The 21,767-nt window shown below is 42.6% G+C and overlaps 1 protein-coding gene across 1 annotated transcript in view; it reads right to left on the bottom strand.

Annotated features, from left to right (window-relative positions):
• TMEM132C (transmembrane protein 132C) overlaps window positions 1-21,767 on the bottom strand; it is a 445,343-nt gene that overhangs the window by 149,950 nt on the left and 273,626 nt on the right. The window contains exon 3 of the mRNA XM_043902097.1: window positions 14,383-14,529. Within this exon, the coding sequence (XP_043758032.1) occupies window positions 14,383-14,529 (147 nt within the window). The remainder of the gene's footprint in view (window positions 1-14,382; window positions 14,530-21,767) is intronic.

Raw genomic sequence — 21,767 nt, 5'->3', positions numbered from 1 at the left:
ATTTCTTTTCTATAAAGGGAAACAGTTCATTTCCACTGCAGTTTGCCACTTTCTGGTGAAGAGCAGTCAAATGTGAGAAGGACCCTCAATCTGAACAAGGGTCCCTAGATTTAAAGGATTTAGACAACATGGATAAAAACCAGGGTCTCATGGCAGCTTGGTGGTGGCCAGGAGGATTCTGAACACGTCCAGGGTAATAATACATGGAGCCTCGAGGCATGACAGTATTGTCCCCATAAGGTGGGGGGGTGCCTATCTAGTACATAGTTTGCTGAGGACCACTAATGTAGGAACAACTTCATCCACACCTCTGGGTCAAATGGGGTTTTGGGGGCAGGAGCATGGGTTCAGAAATGCACCTGCTCTAGTCAGAGGCCACAGCGTCAGCTCCACATCCTCTCTTTATGGTTAATTACTGGTCTGGCAAGAGCTTGAGGGACTCATTAACGCACGACAATAAGTCATTTCAGGACAGATGCTGAGAGATGTATTTATACATTTTCCGTTTGAGCTGGGGACCACACACCAGGCTGAGATGAAAAGAAGAAAACAGAAAACTCCTCATTCTGACCATGAAAGGCTTTCAATGAGGCTTGGATGCATTAAGCCAAGAAATAAGTTTCTAAAGGTGATGCAGGGCTGGGAAGGGCCCTTTGGTGCCAGTCTTTCAGCATCTCTGTTTTTAGGGTTCTCTTCCTTGTGGCAGGAGAAGAGTGTGTGTGTGTGTGTGTGTGCAGGGGGATTAGGATCAGACAGAACAGGGTTAAAATGGTCCTGAATAGCTGTGTGAGGATGGCAAGGAGTTCAACCCCTCTGTGTCCCAGTTACTTGCTGTGATGTCATAAGTCACCCTCCAAAAGTAGTGGTACAAAATGATATTTTCATTAGGAACCAAGAATTCTGAAAGGGGGACTTCTCTGGTGGTCCAGTGGGTAAGACACTGTGCTCCCAATGCAGGGGGACCAGGTTCAATCCCTGGTCAGGGAACCAGATCCCATATACTGCAACTAAGAATTCCCATGCCAACACTAAAGATCCTACATGCCACAAAAAAGAGCACAGATCCCACATGCTGCCATAAGACCAGGTGTAGCCAAATAAATAAACATTAAAAAAAAAAGAATTCCAGAAGGGCTTGGCTGGGTGGTGGCTGGACACTGTTCTCTCCCTTGATGAGGGTGCCTTGCTGTGGTCTTTTCACAGGAAGAGTGGGGCTTTCTCATAGTATGGTGGCCTCAGGGTACTGGGATGCTTATGTGCTGTCTTCTGGCTCTTTGGGGACCTGGCTCGCTCAAAATTACATGGCATCACTTCTGCTGTACACTGGAGGCCAGGCAGTCACTAAGGTCAACCCAGGTTTGAGGAGGGGAGACAAGGAATTCTCCTCTTCAGGGGAAATAAGATCAAGGAGAGTAGGCAGGATAGGGGCGCGGAGAACAGACCTGTCGAGAACATTCTTGGAAACCACAACCTCTTGTACATGAGACCATCATCTGAAAACTGGCTGTGTGAATGTGACTGTAGGGTTTGGGGGAAATGGGGACTGTGTGTGCAAAGCGCCCACCATGGTGCAGATTCCCAGGTGCCTTGCCCTAAACACTGGTTTCGACTCCCAGCATCCACCCCTTCTCTGTGGAAGCAATGCCCTTGGAGAATCTGATGACCTTCACTGTCAGCAGCCTTGATGGGATGATAAACCGTGAGTGCTCTACTTTCTTTTTTAATTTAATATAAACTTTAAATGGAAGTACAGTTGATCTACAGTGTTTCAGGTACACAGTAAAGTGATATTACTGCACACCTGAAACTTACATGCTTGTGCTTAATCACTCAGCTGTATCTGACTCTTTGTGACCCCATGGACTGTAGCCCGCCAGGCTCCTCTGTCCATGGGATCTTCCAGGTGAGAATACGGGAATGGTTGCTATTTCCTTCTCCAGGGGGTCTTCCCAACCCAGGGATTGAGCCTGCGTCTCCTGTTCCTCCTCCACTGCAGGCAGATTGTTTTTTTTTTTTTTTTTTTTTTTTGTGGAGTGCAGTTTATTATATCTGTGGGCCCAGGGCAGAGTCTTCTCTTAGCCAAGAACCCCAAACAGTTTTAGTGAAAACCTTATATACCCTAAGTGTACATGCCCAAACCCACCTCCCCAAATTCCCTGCAACTAGTCTGAACAAAGGAAAAGAAAGATATAATCAAAGTTAACCTGTGATTCATATGCCTTAAGCCTAGGTTGTTAACAGTGGACAATTATCAATAGGAGCAGGCAGATTATTCACCTGCTGAGCCATTGGGGAAGCTCAAAACATATATAAATACACATATATATATGTGTGTGTGTGTGTGTGTGTATGTATATATACCTATATTATATAAATATATAATATATATGTTATATATACACCCTGGAGGAGGGCATGGCAACCCACTCTAGTGTTCTTGCCTGGGAAATCCCAAAGGACAGAGGAGCCTGGGGGGTCTATAGTCCATGGGGTCGCAAAGAATCAGACACGACTGAGTGACAGAGCACAGCACATTATATTATATATTAATATTTACAGTATATGGGGAGGCCAAAACATATATACACATATATATCATGTGATGTATCTATATATAGTATATATTACACCTGAAACATACATACAACATATCACTTTGTTGTATACCTGAAACACTGTAAATCAACTATTCCTCAGTTTAAAGGATTTGTTTCCCTTATAACAAGCTATTGAATGCCATTCCCTGAACTATACAGTAGGTCCTTGTTGTTTATCTATTTTATATATAGCAGTGTGTATATGTTCATCCCAAACTCCTAATTTATCCCTCTCTCCCCCTTTTCTCCTTTGGTAACCATAAATTTGTTTTCTCTGTGAGTTTGTTTTCTGTTTTTTAAATAAGTTCATTTGTGTCATATTCTAGATTCCACATATAAGTGATATCACATGGTATTTGTCTTTCTCTGTCTGATTTACTTCATTTACTATGATTGGATGCTCTGATTTTAAACAGCACCAGGGAAAAGGAGAACAAATGCCCATTTCAGACATCAGATCAAGGTTCGATGACAGAACCAGTTCTTGGGTCTCCAAGGAAAACCTCTTCTTTTCTCAAGCACCTTCAAGCCTCTTCTCTGCCTGTTCCCCCACCCCTGGGGGCTTCCAGCAAATTCCCTTGGGAGAGTTTAGCTTCTATAAATCACAGAAAATACCAATAACCACAACTATCTTGGGTCTTAACCTTTGTCACAGCTGAAAGCGGGAGGAAAGTGAATATTTTACAGAGAACACACAATATGTATGTCAATAAATTCTCTGCCACAGAGATTGACAGGAGCCTGCTATGAGTTTAGGGTGGGCCGAGTCAGGATGCTTTCGACTTCTTCCTTGGGGGGCCTGAAAAGCAGGCTTCACCTCATTGACTGGGTGGTTTTCATTCAAGGGAGTTTGCTTTGCAGATTTTCTGTGCTATCTTCAAATAGCTCGTAAAGAAGGAACTCAGTCTGGGCCATTTCTTTCAGGGAAAAGCAGATTATCTTCGTGGATCATTCCCAGAAGCTCTGCTGAAAGTGTTTACATGCAGCAGGTCTAAGCATGCTCCAGAATTCCCTAAAACAAAGAGCTGTGAATAGAAGGAAGGTCTGTGATCGAGGCTGCTAAAAAGAATACCAATGGGCATCTTATTCACCATTTTCAGTTTTCAATGATCTTTGCTTTTGGAAAAGCCCTTCTCCTTTTATGACCTGCCTGAGTGACCTAATCTCCTCCAGAGGGAGAGCATCCCTGAAGTGTGATGACTGAGGGGCTTGGCGGCGGCGGCAGCAGCTGTTGCTCTGGGCAAAAGGAAGAGTAAGATGAGCATCACTGGGTTTTTCTAGGGAAGTGCATGGACCCAGAGGATATCCCCTGTCTACCCCTGCTGGGGGATGCTGGCTGGAAAGGAGGAAATACCATGTCCCAGACAGGTTTCCTGGTAGGGCTGATGCTTAATGAAGGTAAATGGTGAGTGAGAATAAGGTACGGGAGGATAGAGGTGAGTTTATAACAGGAGCTAGAACCAAAAGGGTGTCATGCCACTTATCTGTTTAGAAGGGCTCCTGTATGTGGTATACCATGAAGGTGAGCTGAGTCTTTGAAAGGCCTAGCCTCACTTAAAAGTCCCTCCTAAAGAGACACCCCATCCACGCCCAGGAGGGCTATTTTGCTGTCAATTTGATGCCTCGAAGATACAGGCAATTAACCCCCTAAAGAAGACAGGCATGATTTTACCCAAAGTGTAACGTACGACGGGCTCAAACTGGCCACTTTTGCACAATTCACTTGCTGATGGACTATTTTCCTGAACAATATTCCTTCTGTTTGATCGGCACAGTGATTTTAAGTATCCGAACTTTTAAAAATCGAGGAATTTTCTAGGACAGTCTGGGTTTTCAGCTGTTCTAGAAAAATCCAGAGGTCAGGCAACACTGGGCCTATGTTCTCAGCTGGGAAGTTTCCAGCATTTCCTCAGTGGATGCAGTCCTTCCTGCCCTCCACCTACCTCTCCCAGCATGCAAGGTTACCTGTCTGGCTGCCTTAAGTCAGCAGCCCCTGGTTAAATGGTCTGACTTCCATGTGGGCACCCTTTTAGCTGGCAGCTGACCACCCACATCTGTAACCTGGGTCTGCAAGTATCACCTGCAGCATCTCTAGACCCTCTGCAATCTCCTAGGAAGAGAGGGATGGGAAGGTACTATATAGTCATGGAAATGTACACCACTGATTTATTTATATGAAATAGGTAGGAACACACCACCAAGAAGCCTTACAATATAGGGCTCTCTAAATTAATTCAGGTTCATCTACTTAATAAGTTGTTAGGCAGATAATTAACAAATTAAGTTTGGGGCAGGCAAAGGGCTTTGGCCACGTTGAGATACGAAAGAGGCTCTGTCACAGACTGACGGCAACTGTAGTATAAAAGTATTTATATTTATGGGGCTTCCCTAGTGGCTCAGATGGTAAAGAATTTGCCAGCAATGCTATAGGCTGGGGTTCAATCCCTTGGTTAGGAAGGTCCCCTGGAGAAGAGAATGGCAACCCACTCCAGTACTCTAGCCTGGAGAATTCTACAGACAAAAGGAGCCTGGCCGGCTACATACAGTCCATGGGGTCGCAAAGAGTCAATGACTGAGTGACTAACACTACTACTTCCATTTATATTTATGGTAATAGTTACATAAGATGTGGAATATGGGTTTATTTTCTTAATTGTTTAAAAAGACTTTTTTTGATGTAGGCTGTTTTTAAAGTCTTTATTGAATTTGTTACAATGTTGCTTCTGTTTTATGTTTTGGTCTTTTGGCCATGAGAGAGCTTAGTTTCCCAACCAGGGGTCAAACCCGCACTCCCTGTGTTAGAAGGCAAGGTCTTAACCATTGGAACACCAGGGAAGTCTCAGGAATATGGGTTTAAAATGTGCTTTTAATACATGTTTCTGATTATAAGTGACATAGGGCACTGAAGAAAATAAAAGATAAAGGAGGGAAAAAAGAGAACGTCTCCATCTGGGACTAGTGCATCTTTAATATCACCTGGGTATTTGCTAATCTCTAACCCCAAGGTCAAGTGCCAAGCTTTCTGTTGGTAATACCAGCCAGCTAGACAGCAAGCCCCTGGAGGAGGATATGGCAACCCCCTCCAGTATTCTTGCCTGGAAAATTCCATGGGTAGAGAGGCCTGGAGGGCTACAGTCCTTGGGGTCGCAAAGAAGTGGACACGACTGAGCGACAGAGCGCATGAACACAGACATCAATAATATCTGTCCCTGTATATTGAATTTTAATTCACGCAATGAATATGAGATTTTCCTGTGTACTTATAGACAGGAAGGTTATTTTAGAAGCAAACATTAAAAAAAAAATCATTTGCACAAATGTCCAAGTGGATGCTTTCTGCCTCTGAGTGTCTTTATTTCTTTTCTTTATCTGCCCAATGGCGTGAATCTCAGTTCCTGAAACCATGGGAAAGAGTTCCTGAAATAACGTACACAAAGCATTTTGTAAAATGCCGGGAACTGTGAAATACAGAGTATTATTTTGTATGTTGTCAAGCATTACAAAACATACAGAATATTACTGTTATTTAAGTTTCTATTTTTGAGGTAATGTGTTTGCTTCCCCAGAGAGATATATTCCCCCTGAATGAATGCTAATGTTTTAAAAAAATAAAACGGAATATGGAACTTTTGAAACGCATAAGTGAATAAATACAGGTGTTCAGGAGATAACAGCACAGGTGTGTGTGGCCAGGTTGGGGGGCTTGCAGGTGGGACTCAGTGACCCTTGTGGGGGAGTCAGTCTCACTCAGAGCCACAGAAGATCCCCAATATGGAGTTACCAGTTAACTTAAAAGAACGCCCATCAGCTGGCACATGAAAGAATGCTCAGTACTGCCAATGGTCAGAGAAATGCAAATCAAAACTACGATGAGGTATCTATCACCTCATAACAGTCAGAATGGCCATCATCAAAAAATCTGCAAATAATAAACGCTAGAGAGGGTGTGGAGAAAAGGGAAGATTAGTACACTGTTGGTGAGAATGTAAATTGTTGCAGCCACTGTGGAAAACTGTATGGAGGTTTCTCAGAAAACTAAAAATGGAATTACCAAATGATCTTGCAATCCCACTCCTGGGCACATATACAGACAAAACTCGAGAAGATACATGCACTCCTATGTTTATGGCAGCATTATTTACAATAGCCAAGACATGGGAACAATTTAAATGTTCATCAATAGATGAATGAATAAAGAAGATGAGGTACATACACACAGTGGAATATTACATGGCCATAAAAAAGAATGAAATAACGCCACTTGTGGGCTTCCCTGGTGTCTCAGATGGTAAAGAATCTGCCCAAAATGCAGGAGACCTGGTGTTCGATCCCTAGATTGGGAAGATCCCCTGGAGAAGGAAATGGCAATCCACTCCAGTATTTGTAGCAACGTGGATGCAACTAGAGATTATACTAAGTGAAGTCAGGAAGAGGAAAACAAATATCATATGGTATCACTTACATGTGGAATCTAAAATATGACACAAATGAACTTGTCTATGAAACAGAAACAGATTCACAGACATAGAAAACAGACTGACGGTTGCCAGGGGAAAGGGGGTGTAGAGGAGGGAAGGACTGGGAGGCTGGGGTTAGCAGATGCAAACTATTATATAGAGTATGGATAAACAGCAAGGTCTTACTAGACAGCACAGAGAACTATATTCAGTATGCTGTAATAAACCGTAATGGAAAAGAACATGAAAGAATGTATATATATAAAGACACACATATATGTATAAGTGTATCGCTTTGCTGTAAGCAGAAATTAAAATTGTAAATCAACTATATTTCAAAAAAATTAAATAAGTAAAATTTAAATAAAGAATGCCCACAGTTTACAGAAAATTCTAATTTTTGGCATTTCTCTTGAAGGAATGAACTTGAGAGAGTAAGGCTCAGAGAAACTTAGGGGAAAAGCATGGTATAAACTTGTGGAGCCTGGACTCAACTGTGCTCTCCCTCCATGACAGACTTACTTCCCAGGCTTTATGAAATTCTTGATCCTCTGATGTTCAGATGAGCCTAAACCCCAGGTTTGGAAAAGCCTCAGAATGTGGAAGGGAGAAAAAAGAGCAAGTAGAAGATGCCTCTCAAGGAATGCACCCTTAGGGATTTTCAGTGATTGAGTCTCCACACTTCCACTGCAGGGGGCATGGGTTCAATCCCTGGTCAGGTAACTAAGATTTTGCATGCCACTGCCCAGCCACCAAGAAACAAACAACCCCTCCCCAAAAACAAAAACAAAACCCACAAAACTGCAACAATAAAACTTACAGTCAAGAAAACACAAAATGTATTCCCTGTGCTTTTCATCCTCTTTGCCTGCAAAGAGGCATTGGATTTGTGCTTGTTTCACTTAGAGTTATCGGGTTCAGAGATGATGTTAATTGCTCCATTGGCCTCACAGTCCGGATGGATGAAGTACAATCGAGTAGGCTGTGCGCTGATGTTGTGTGATTGCTGAGATGCTCAGACTGCTACAACATTGATCTCGGAGGAGTGGAAACTAAACTCAACACAGTTAGGCATGTGTTTGGACCACGTGTAAGCTATCTTCCTGGATCTGAGGGCTTTTGGATGTGGCTTCAGGAAAGAGTGAACAGGATGCTTCAGAGCTGCTGGACTTCAGGAGAAAAGTGCTCCATTGAAACAGCTGTTTTAATGGATGGTCTTCCTACCAAGTTCTCCCTCCCAACTGTATATAGAAGAGGTTGTTTCCCCAGGGAAGGAAGCAGGGGCCTTTACATTTCTGAGAATCACAAGTTGGGTTTGTTAGAAGCAAACCCTAAGATGAGGATTCACTTGTAAGTGATGGAGAAGGGAAGTTTTTCCAGGAAAAACTGGTAAGGGAGAGAGGAACAATTCATGCAAGGGAAAGGTATGATTTCAGGAAAAGTCCCAGCCTTATTCTGCTCCTGTGGGAACCTTGGCTATCAGTCACCATTCAGAGTCCTCTGTACCACGGGAGAGGGAGCATGGCTTTCAAGCTCCACATTCACCCATCATTTGCAAGGACTGCCCTGGGAAGAAGAAAACTCCCAGGCTTTCCCAGAAATCTTCATGAACATGCAAAAGGGTCCCAGAGGCTCCGGGTACTGACATGAAGAATGCAGGTGTAGGCTTTCAGATCAAGTGTTACAGATGGAATTGTGTCTCCCGACTGCAACATTCATATGTGGGGACCTTAACACTCAATGTGACAGCATTTAGAAACAAGGGTTTAAAAATGTAATTAACTCATGGTTTTTTAAGGGGAGGGGTATAGTTGCTTTGGACATCTCCAGTGGCTCAGTGGTAAAGAATCCCCCTATAATGCAGGATCCTCAGGAGCCACAGGAGCCGCAGATTTGATCTCTAGGTTGGGAAGATCCCCTGGAGGAGGGCACAGCAACCCACTGCAGTATTCTTGCTTGGAGAGCTCCATGGACAGAGGAGCCTGGTGGACTACTGTCCATAGGGCCACGAAGAGTCAGACATGGCTGAAGTAACTTAGCATGCATGCACAGAGTTGCTTTACAATGCTGTGTTAGTGACTGGTGTACAACGAAGTAAATCAACAATATGTACACATATATCATACAATGGAATAGTATTCAGCCTTAAAAAGGAAGATAATTTGACACCTGCTGTAACATGGATGAACCTTAAAGAGATTATGCTAAATGAAATAACCCAGCACACAAGGACAAATATTGTGTGATTCCACCTATATGAGGCATCTAGAATAGTCAAATTCAGGGAATCAAAGCAGAACAAGGGTAGCAAGGGTTGGGGGGAAGGGGGAGTGGGGAATGGCTTTGTTTAATGGGCACAGAGTTTCAGTTCCGAAAAATGGAAAAGTTCTAGAGCTGGATAGTGGTAATAATTGCACAACAATGTGATGCATTTAATGCCACAGAACTCTGCTCTTAAAATGGTTAAAGTAGTAAATTTTATGTTATGTATATTTTGCCACAAAGAAAAAATAGGAGGTAGATGGGAAAAATTCTGGACCCTCTTTAGATGTAGAAGTTACACTGTATCAAATATTATTGGGAAATCTGAAATAAATCAGCTCCTTGTTTAACAAACCTTGAAAAATACATATAATTAAGGCTACATGGAGTTATAAGGATGGGGTCCCAATCTGACCAGACTAGTGTCCCGGCCAGAAGAGGAAGCAACATCTGAGCTCTCTCTCTTTCCAAATGGACACACAGTGGAAAGACCATGCAAGGACATGGCAAGAAGGCCAGGAAGAGAGGGCTCGCCAGAAACCAATACTGACAGCAACTTGATCTTGGACTTCTGGCCTCTAGAATGGTGAAAGGATCAATGTGCGCGGTATAAGCCACCCAGTTTGTGGTGTAACAGTTTGTGCTGTAATATCCAGTTTGTTACAGCAACTCTAGCTGACTAATACACTCACATAGGTGCAGAGAGGCAGTGTAAAGGTTTCAAGAGGAACCTGAATAGGGCAGTGACCACCACACTGGGTGACTCATTGGCTATATTCCCTATTATGATAAGAATATGCATAAATGATGCCCCTGTTCTAATCACCAAGGAAATGACTTTAAACCGTTCTTATAGTTTTGTACTTATTGTAATGCATATTAGAAACTAACTTACATATACGATTTCAAGGTCATTATTACTAAAAATGAAGGGAAACTTTTAAAAACCAGAGCAATACATAGATGATTTACAGAAAACTCTTGGGTTTACCTGGTGGTCCAGTGGTTAAGACTCCAAGCTTCCAATGCAGTGGGGCTGGGTTCAATCCCTGGTAAGAGAACTAGATCCCACATGCTGCAACTAAAGATCCCGTGTGTCACAACTAAGACCCAGCACAGCAAAATAAATAAATAAATGAAAATAAATATTATAAAAGAGAAAACTCTTGAGTAGTAGTTTAAGTGGTACATAATAAAGTACCATTTGGGACGAGTTTTTGGCTGTTGCTAAGATTCTGCTGATGTTGACCATTTTCTGAGTTGATTCTACAGCCTTCCCAGCAATATCCTTTGAATAAATCCCTCTTCTGCTGAAATAAGTCAGAATCATCACTCTAGGAGTATCTAAGAACTCTCACTAATACAGGTAGAACCATAAAATTTCCCTGTCAATCAACTGGCTTAAGTTGAATTAAAAGGGTAAATTGATTGGAAGATTAGGGTAGGAGATAAACAACTCAGGAAATGCCAGGTTAAACTATGGGTCTGTAATTCACATCCTGCTATGAGAGGGCCAAGCTTAACCTTCCAGACTAATCCCTGAAACTCCTTATGGTGTTACTTCCACCCCAGGACCATCACTCACCCTCACACATCTAAATATTTGCCATCTTCCTCCTGTGCTTGGAATGCCATCATGCTTTATCTCTGCATATTCAATTCTTTCCTTCTGTCCTGGGAGAGTTCACAGACAAGTCCTCCTCAATTTGAAGAGTATTTGAGGTGAGGCAGGCAGTGTGAAATGACTCCCAGTCATCCCCATCTCCTGGTACTCATCCACCCTCCCCTTGGTCATCACCTCCCCTTGAATGGAACCCAGATGGCTAATGAAATAAGACATAACCAATATGTCACTTGCAAGATTAGGTTATAAAATACTATGACTTCCATTTGCTGGCATTTTCTTTCTCCCTGCATCATTCCAGGTGCTTGCCCTGATGGAGAGGGATACCCAGCGAGGAACTAGATACTGACATTCTCTGTCCAGCAATCCTTGAACCTGAATCCTGCCAACAGCCACATGAGCTAGGGAATGGATTCTTCCCCACTTGAGACTTCAGATGAGACCGACCAAGCCTGGCCAACACAGTGGTTATAGCCTAGTGAGATATCCTCACAGTTTCCCAGGTGTCAAAGTGGTAAAGATTCCTCCTGCCAGGGCAGGGGCCGTGGCTTTAATCCCAGTCTGGGAAGATTTCACATGCCACAGGACAGCTAAGCCTGAGCGCCACAACTACTGAGCCTGTGCCCTAGAGTTTTGTGCTCCACAACAAGAGAAGCCTGTACACTGCAACTAGAGAGTAGCCTCCACTTGCTGCAACTAAAGAAAGCCTCAGTGCAGCAAAGAAGACCCAGCATAGCCATAAATAAATAAATAAATAAATGAAAATAAACCTTTTTTTTTTTTTAAAGAGCTATTTACATACATAAATCCACTGCCTGTTAATGAACACATTCCCTTTAATCTGCATAATCAACACTAATCTTGTGGGGTTAATTAGATTTTATGTGCATTTGATTCAGTAGATTTAATTCAATTTCTGATCTCCTGCTTAGAGCAAGGGACCCATGCACACATCTCCTTCTGGCCATGTTTTCGCAAGTTGAGACGTTTGGACACCTAGCCCTAACCCCAGATGTACTAAGGATCTTTCTTGGGAGCATGATGGTGAAGGCTGGTGTCTGATCTAGTAAGCTGTTCAGGACACCAGATGTGTTTTCTGGCTGCACACTGAAGGCAGGATGGAGGAAGAGGTTTTACAGATAAAAGAACTGGGTGTTTTTAAACGAAGTGGAGCATTTGCAGAGTTTTTCTTGGCAGCCTCGAAGTGTTCACTGAAGAAAATATGTCCAATAATGGAGCTGGATATTTCTTCCTCTAGTGCTAATCCCCTAAGAAAAGAAGCTGACAGACTGTATCAAGGGCCCTAAAAAATGATCAAACTTTTTGAGTCTAAGAAGCCACCTTAAGCAAAAGAGAAATGGACAAGTCGACTATATATTTTTGTACACATGTATACATATTGGTCGTGGCAGCACTGGTGACAAAGAATCCACCTGCTGATGCAGGAGATGCAAGAGACGCAAGTTCGATCCCTGAGTCAGGAAGATCCCCTGGAGAGGGCATGGCAACCCACTCCAGTATTCTTGCCTGAAGAATCCCATGGACAGAGGTGGGCTACAGTCCATGGGGCCACAGAGTCGGACACTATTGAGCGACTGAGCACACACACACGTGTGTGTGTGTGTGTGTGAAATATTTAGGATATTAAACAACAGGATATATATTATGATACCAGATTTGTTAAAAAATAAATCTACTATATATTTATTATACATAAATGTTATCTATGCATAAAATGTGAGAAGAAAATGAACCAACATATTAGCAGTGGATTATCCTTAGGTAGATGTGTGTGTGCATATTAAGTCACTTCAGTTGTGTCTGTCTTTGCAAGACCCTATGGACTGTAGCCAACCAGGCTCCTCTGTCTATATAATTTTCCAGGCAAGAATACTGGAGTGGGTTGCCATGCCTTCAGGGGATCTTCCCAATCCAGGAATCGAACCCATGTCTCTTATATCTCCTGCATTAGCAGGTTGGTTCATTACCATTAGCACCACCTGGGAAGTCCCTAGGCAGAAGAGATATTGATATATTATTTTAGTTTCTTTCTTGTCTAACTATTTTCACAAATATTCTCAGATGAGTAAGTGTTGATTTTATACACAGAAAGCAATTATGTTAAATAATCCAGGATGTCTATCTAGAAGCTCACAGAGCATCCTTTATGCATTGTTGCCACTGAGAGTCACCTTTCATTTTTATATTCTTCCTCACTGAAGACTAGGTCTAATCCTTTATGATCCTGACACCAGTTCTGATGTGTGTCTTTTTTTTCTACCACCACTATGCAATTCTCTGACCAGCTGGCTGTCCTATAATTCCACTCAATTCTGACACTCTCTATCGACAGATAGTGTCTGATCCCAAAGGTTGAGGGCTCAGTTCCATGAGACTGCCCTCACCTTCAGATACCAATTGCAAGCCCAGCTTGTCACCTATGCTTCTGACCGATCGATTATAGATCGATCAACTATAGATTGAAGGATCCCATGACCCCCTCCTTGGGTTCCATTAATTAGTTAGAGTGGCTCACAGAACTCAGAGAAACACTTCACTTACTAAAATACCGGTTATTATGAAAGGCTATAACTCAGGAATAGCCAGATGAAAGACACGCACAGGGTGAGGTAGGGGGAAAGGGGCCAAGTTTCCAGGCTCTCTCCAGGCACTACTGTCCCTAAATCTCCACCTGATCACCACCCCAGAAGCTCTCCAAACTCAGTCTTTTCGTTTTGTTTTGTTTTTAAAGAGGCTTCATTCCATGAGCACCATTGATTAACTCCTATTGGCCACTGGCTACTCAACTCAGTCTTCAGTCCCCCTCTCCTCCCAGGAGACTGGGAGGTGGGATTGAACACTCCAGCCTTCTAATCACAGCCTTGGTTCCCCTGGCAACCAGCCTGCATCTTAAGGTGAATAGGAGCCTTTCCAAAAGTCACCTTATTAACATAAACAACAGACACCTTGATGCTCTCATCCTGGGAAAGTCCAAGGGTTTTCAGAGCTCTGTGCCAGGAACAGGCACGAAGACCAAATATGTATTTCTTAGTATAAATCAGAGAATCACCCTTTGCGCAAACGGCGAACACGTTACATGAAAGCAGCCTCTGATAAGCAAGGGCAACCGGAGATGACACAGCCTCCAGGACATGAGTGTAGATGAGGAGAATGAATAAGCCTGCACAAAGCAGACTAGACCTTGCAAACTAATCTCTGTTTCAAAACCCAAAGAGGAGAGACCCTGGGAATCAGGGCCCTGCCCTTCCTACTGGAGATGCCAAAAGGCCATGCTGGTAATGTAAGGGTGTCCAAATTGCCAAACCAAGGTGTGACAGCTCCACTAAGCAGTGGTTAACATGTGTCTAAGGCAGGGCTCTTAGGCAGAGAACGAGTCTTGGAAGCCTGGGTCACCAATAGAGAGGGAGCCCCTCCCTCTTACCTGTTGCGCGCGCCTGGCGCCAGCCGCTGGCATACCACGGCGGTGGTGGCGTGTTTGCCTCCGTTCCCCATCTCCTGCTTGACGTCCCACTGCCGAGGCTCGCTGATCCGCATGCTCAGGATGTTCACCCCCTTCTTCACCTTGGCTCTGCGAGGATGAAGAGGGCAAGAGAGAGAGCCGAGAGATTAATGACTCGGCCTTTCCAAATGCGCCCATGCTCCGCTCAGCTGAGCACCCTGCCTTTTCATTTCTCTGCTTTTTTTCATATCCAGTGGCACAGACAGACAAGGGGTCCCAGAGGGGTAGGATGAGGATTGGTGCTTGGAGTGGGAGGGGATCTACCCACAGACCCAGGGATCGTGGAATTTGCTGTTCAGATCTGATGAGGGAAGGGGGCCCCCCGACAGACCCCAAACCAAGGAGTAGCACAGCCAAGGGGTCAGGAGAAAAGCACGTCTGCACAGGCTAGTCATTCTCAATCAGGGGCGAGCGACTCTGTCCTGCAGGGACCACGTGCCGATGTCTGGAGACATTTTTGGCTGTCTCGACTAATGGGGGTAGGGCTGGCATCTAGGGAGCAGCTAAAAGAGCCTCCCGAGGCACTGAACAGTGTCCCCCAACACGGGTTAGACAAGTTCCAAGTGCCAAACCCTGGTGGAGGTGTACACGCTGCTTTCTCCACTTTGTAGCTATGTGACTTTGGGTAAATAATAAACTCTTTGTGTCTTACTTTCTTCCTCTGTAAATGGATATGTTAATAGTAACCTACACTATAAAGCTGTTGTGATGATGAAATGTATTATTAATAACATATATAAAGAAATCAGAACAGTGCCGGGTATACAACAAGCACTTAATAAATGTTATTGTTGTATTGCTCCAAGGAGGTCCCCGACCTGCTTCATGTGACCTGCCAGGTCTCTTTTGGAAATAAGCTTGGCTGAATACACTATCCACGGACTTTTAAAAAAGGCAAAGTGCTTCTCTTAGAATTGTTGTTTTGGCCACATCTCTTAGCCTTTCTGAACCTCAGTCTTCCCATCAATAAACTGGTGAGAAAAATAGCAGATTGAACACAAATACCTACTTCTCCTTTCGTCCCAAATTCCATTTAAAGGTAAGTTGAGGGGACTATTTTTATTGCTGTCTTTAACTTTTTTTATTTTATCTTGTTTATTTTTGGTTGCACTGAGTCTTCATTACTGCCTGCAGGCTTTCTCTGGTTGCAGTGAGGGGGCTACTCTCTAGTTGCGCCCGGGCTATTCATTGCAGTGGCTTCTCTTGTTGTGGAGCATGGGCTTAGGACCTGTGAGTTTCAGTAGTTGGCAGACAGGCTTGATTGCCCCATGGCCTGTGTGATCTTTCTGGACCAAGGATCGAACTCATGTCCCCTGCACTGGCAGGCAGATTCTTACCCACTGGGCCACCAGGGAAGTATGAAGGGACTATTTCTAAAGACCCACAAAGATGAGGAGGAGAGATGCAGCAACCGTAAACGACTTGGAGGCCTGAACGCTGATGTCCGAAGGGGTGAAATCGTCAGCTGAACTTCCAAACTAAGTTGTGAGCTGTCGGCGAGGCTAGCTAAGAACCGATAAGCGTTTAGACCATGAAATCTCTCCGTCTCAGTGGGACCACTAAAACTGGGAGTCTATGAGGGCTAAAATATGGAGGATCAGCTAAAAGTATGTTTATGAAGCAGCCAGATACAAATGCCCTTCTGTCTCCCTGCACAGGGTGACTGCCAAACTCCCCATCAGGCCTGAGGGACCATGAAGGCCTGAGACTCGGGTTACCATGCCCCAAAACCTGTGAGGAGTCATGTGACACAACGCTGAACACAGAGATTCCTGGGACTTTATCCCCAAAGCTGGACCTTTACCCTCTGGGAAAAATACCAGATTCCAGATCATCAGGTACTGATCCTGGAGCCTCTCCAACCAGCCAGCCAGGTTGCCTTTCTGCAAAGCTTGTAGTCAGCAAGTCCCACTCATGGACTCAGAGCTTGTAATGGATTTTTAGGCCCTCATTTTTTCTTGACATGAGCAAACAAGAATCGAGAAGCTTAGGACTCTGAGAAAAGTTTCTACTTGACACAGGGAACAAAGTAAAAAAAAAAAAATAAAGCAAAAAAAATCTGTAGAAAATATAGCCTATGAAGGAAAGACCAAAATTAACAAAATACACAATCGTTCACATTCACAGAGCCAGCAGAGAAGATACTGCAGTCATGAAACAAAAACAGACTGCTATCTAGCAAACCCAAAAGGGGAAAGAAATGAGCCCTTGGAAATTAAAAAATATTATAGCAGAATTGGAGAAGGAAATGGCAACCCACTCTAATATTCTTGCCTGGAGAATTCCAGTGGGCAGAGGGGCCTGGTGGGCTACAGTCTGTGAGGCTGCACAGAGTTGAACACGACTGAGTGTCTAACACACACAGAAATGGAAAGTCAGTGGAATGGTTGGTGGATAGAATTGAAGACATATGTTTTAGGAAGTAGAAAAGAAAAAAGAAATGGAAGAGAATTACTTTGAGGTTCAACATCTGGACACTATAAAAACACACAAAAGGGAGAGCAGGAATCACCAATGTAGTAATTTAAAGAAATTTACCCAAATGAAAGGATAGTAGTGTCCAAATTGGAAGAACTTACTAGGTGATGAATCCAAGACAGAGGACTGATATAGCTCAGGACACTGAATACAGACAGGTGAACTCTGCAGTCCTCCAGGCCGAGAAAGGATCAGGGATCAGAATGGATACAAGATTCACCACAGTCACTCTGGGAACCAGAAGATGATCAAAAATACCTTCAGGACTTCCTTGGTGGTCCAGTGGTTAAGAATCCACCTGCCAATGCAGGGGACATGGCTTCGATCCCTGGTCTGGGAAGATCCCACATGCTGCGGATGAACTAAGCCTGTGTGCCACAACTACTGAAGCCCGCCCTTCCTAGAACACGTTCTCTGCAACAAGAGAAGCCACCACAATGAGTAGCCCCCTACTTGCCACAATTAGAGAAAGAAAAAATTTTTAAATCTTCAAAAATCAGAGGGGAAATGATTTCCAACCTACCATTTGATATCCAGCCTACTGATGAAGAAAATGTTTCCAAATATGTAAGTTCTCCAAAAATTGACTTCCTACACCCTTGCTCAGAAAAATACTTGAGGATGTGTGCCATCAAACAAGGGTATAAATATAGAAAGAAACTGTGAGACCCAGGAAGTGAAGATTCAAAAAAACATAACAGAGATGCACAGTAGGTTCATGGTGAACAGAGGTCCCGGATAAGAGCTGAGCACCAGCACAGACAAGATTCTGTCTATGATGTCTCCAGGAAACTGCAAATTTCCTGATAAAGTCGATGTGAAAATATTCGAATGGAGACTTAGATAATCAGCAAAGAGTTGGGGACTAAATAAGAGCTAAACACAAAAAATGAAGAAAAATAATAAAACCAAATTAGTTTTTAATTCTGGGACTAAACCATTATTATGCAGAAGAGCCATCATTATTTAATACTTGGTTTTACTGTGATTAGTACACATACTTATAATATTTTAAACACAGATTATTAATCTAGATAAAATATGATTGTATTATTGGAGAGATGGAGACAGAGAAAAAATGGGGAGAAAAGATAGATTCTTATTCTTCATAGTGAAATATTTTATAGCTATTGCCTAAAACTGAAAAAATGAATGGGGGAGGGATGGTTTGGGAGTTTGGGATTAGCAGATGCAAACTAGTGTATATAGGATAAAACCATTTCAGTGTCCTATCTTTTTGCCTTTTCATACTGTTCGTGGGTTTCCCAAGGCAAGAATACTGAAGTGGTTTGCCATTTCCTTCTCCAGTGGACCACATTTTGTCAGAACTCTCCACCATGACCCATCTGCCTTGAGTGGCCCTATACGGCATGGCTGATAGTTTCATTGAGTTAGACAAGGCTGTGGTCTATGTGATCAGATTGGTTAGTTTTCTGTGATTGTGGTTTTCAGTCTGTCTGTCCTCTGATGGAGAAGGATAGAGGCTTATGGAAGCTTCCTGATGGGAGAGGTCCTGCTGTAGAGCATGGGGAACTCTAGTCAACATCTTATGATAAACCATAATGAAAAAGAATATGAAAAAGATTGTATATATATGAATCATGTATATATATATATATATGTATATATATGTATACATATGTATACATATATATATACACATATGTATACATATATATACATATGTATACATGTATACATATGATGTATATATATGAATACATATATATATATGTATATATATAACTGAATCACTTTGGTGTACAGAAGAAAGTAACACAACATTGAAAATCAACTACACTCTAATGAAATGAATTTTTAAAAATGAAGAATTATCAACCTTATGCTGCTTAGATATGGCCATAAATGCCAAACAAGTAGGAATTTTGCTTCTGTATGTGGAGAAATGCTGTAGAAGGGAACAACATACCGCATGCAGTATGTTTTTCAAAATAATTTTTAATTTTGAAATAGGTTGATAGTTTGCGATTAACAAGAAGTCTAAAGAATTCTTATACACCTTCCCCCAGCTTCCCCCTATAATGCTCTCATACATGGTCACAGTACATTTTCAAAACCAGGAAACTGACATTGCTACCATGCTATGAATTCATCTTCACACCCTGTTTAGATGTCACTTGTTTTCAAATGCACTTTAATAAAAATATTATTTTATTGAAGCATAGTTGGTTTACAACATTATGTTAATATCTGCTGTATAGCAAAGTCATTCAGTTGTATATATATTATATATATATAAATATATATATTCTTTTTCACATTCTTTTCCCTGATGGTTTATCACAGGATATTGAATACAGTTCCCTGTGCCATACAGTAGGACCTTTTTGTTTACTGTTCTGTGTAGGATAGTTTGCATCTGCTACTCCTAAACTCCCAACCCATCCCTCGCCTATCCCCATCCACCTTGGCAACCACAAACCCATTCTCTACATCTGTCACCTGCATTTTTGGGGGGAGTAGTGTAGTTCTATAAAATCGCATCAAATGTGTAGATTAAAGGAATCATCACCACAACCAAAACACAGAATTCCACCACCATAAAGACACTCCCTAATGTTACTCCTTAATAGTCATGCCCGCCCACCACTTAGCACCCCCAGACTCTGATCTGTTCTCTATTCCTGTAATTTTGTCACTTTGAGAATGTTAGATACAGTTTTTACCAACAAACTCTGCAGAATTATTTGATTTCTTAAATTACATGCAAAGTTATCTTAGGAAAGTAATAGCTTAAAAAATTACACATGCACACAGCCCTGCCCTGCTAAACTTATAAGTTGGAGGAGATAAATTGTTGTGAATAATTAACCAGCAAGATTTACTGAGCATGGCCCCGCCCACCAGAACAAGACTCAGTTTCCCCATCAGTCAGTCTCTCCCATCAGGAAGCTTCCATAGCCTCTTATCCTTCTCCATCAGAGGGCAGACAGACTGAAAACCACAATCACAGAGAACTAACCAATCTGATCACATGGACCACAGCCTTGTCTAACTCAATGAAACTATCAGCCATGCCGTATAGGGCCACCCAAGACGGATGGGTCATGGTGGAGAGTTCTGACAAAATGTGGTCCACTGGAGAAAGAAATGGCAAACCGCTTCAGTATTCTTGCCTTGGGAAACCCACGAACAGTATGAAAAGGCAAAAAGATAGGACACTGAAAGATAAACTACCCAGGCTGGTGGGTGCCCAATAGGCTACTGGAGATCAGTGGAGAACTAGCTCCAGAAAGAATGAAGAGATGGAGCCAAAGCAAAAACAACACCTAGTTGTGGATGTGACTGGTGATGGAAGTAAAGTCCAATGCTGTAAAGAACAATATTGCACAGGAACCTGGAATGTTAGATCTATGAATCAAGGCAAATAGGAGATGGCAAGAGTAAACACTGACATTTTAGGAATCAGTGAACTAAAATGGACTGGAATGGGTGAATTTAACTCAGATGACCATTATATCTACTACTGTGGGCAAGAGTCCCTTAGAAGAAATGGAGTAGCCATCATAGTCAACAAGAGTCCAAAATGCAGTACTTGGATGCAGTCTCAAAAACGACAGAATGATCTCTGTTCATTTCCAAGGCAAACCATTCAATCACAGTAATCCAAGTCTATGCCCCCTGACCAGTAGTGCTGAAGAAGCTGAAGTTGAATGGTTCTATGAAGACCTACAAGACCTTTTAGAACTAACACCCAAAAAAGATGTCCTTTTCATTATAGGTGACTGGAATGCAAAAGTAGGAAGTCAAGAAATACCTGGAATAACAGCCAAATTTGGCCTTGGAGTACAGAATGAAGCAGGTCAAAGGCTAACAGAGTTTTGCCAAGAGAACTCACTGGTCATAGCAAACACCCTCTTCCAACAACACAAGAGAAGACTCTACACATGGACATCACCAGATGGTCAATACCGAAACCAGACTGATTATACTCTTTGCAGCCAAAGATGGGGAAGCTCTAAACAGTTAGCAAAGACAAGACAGGGAGCTACTATGGCTTAGATCATGAACTCCTTATTGCCAAATTCAGACTTAAGTTGAAGAAAGTAGGGAAAACCACTAGACCTTTCAGGTATGACCTAAATCAACTCCCTTACGATTATACAGTGGAAGTGATAAAGAGAGTCAAGGGATTAGATCTGATAGACTGAATGCCTGAAGAACTATGGACAGAGATTTGTGACATTGTACAGGAGGCAGGGATCAAGACCATCCCCAACAAAAAGAAATGCAAAAAGGTAAAATGGTTGTCTGAGGAGGCCTTACAAATAGCTATGAAAAGAAGAGAAGCAAAAGGCAAAGGAGAAAAGGAAAGATATATCCATTTGAATGCAGAGTTCCAAAGAATAGCCAGGAGAGATAAAGCCTTCCTCAGCAATCAATGCAAAGAAATAGAGGAAAACAATAGAATGGGAAAGACTAGAGATTTCTTCAAGAAAATTAGAGATACCAAGGGAACATTTCATGCAAAGATGGGCACAATGAAGGATAGAAATGGTATGGACCTAACAGAAGCAGAAGATACCACGAAGAGGTGGCAAAAATACACAGAAGAACTATACAAAAAAGATCTTCATGATCCAGATAATCACAATGGTGTGATCACTCACCTAGAGCCAGACATCCTGGAATGCGAAGTCAAATGGACTTTAGGAAGCATCACTACAAACAAAGCTAGAGGAGGTGGTAGAATTCCAGTTGAGCTATTCAAATCCTGAAAGATGATGCTGTGGAAGTGTTGCACTCAATATGCCAGCAAATTTGGAAAACTCAGCAGTGGCCACAGGACTGGAAAAGGTCCGTTTTCA

This window comes from Cervus elaphus, chromosome 5 (genome assembly GCF_910594005.1).
Source record: "Cervus elaphus chromosome 5, mCerEla1.1, whole genome shotgun sequence".
Lineage (NCBI taxonomy): Eukaryota > Metazoa > Chordata > Mammalia > Artiodactyla > Cervidae > Cervus > Cervus elaphus.
The sequence above is the reverse complement of the archived record's forward strand: the minus strand, read 5'-3'. Positions and strand labels throughout refer to the sequence as shown.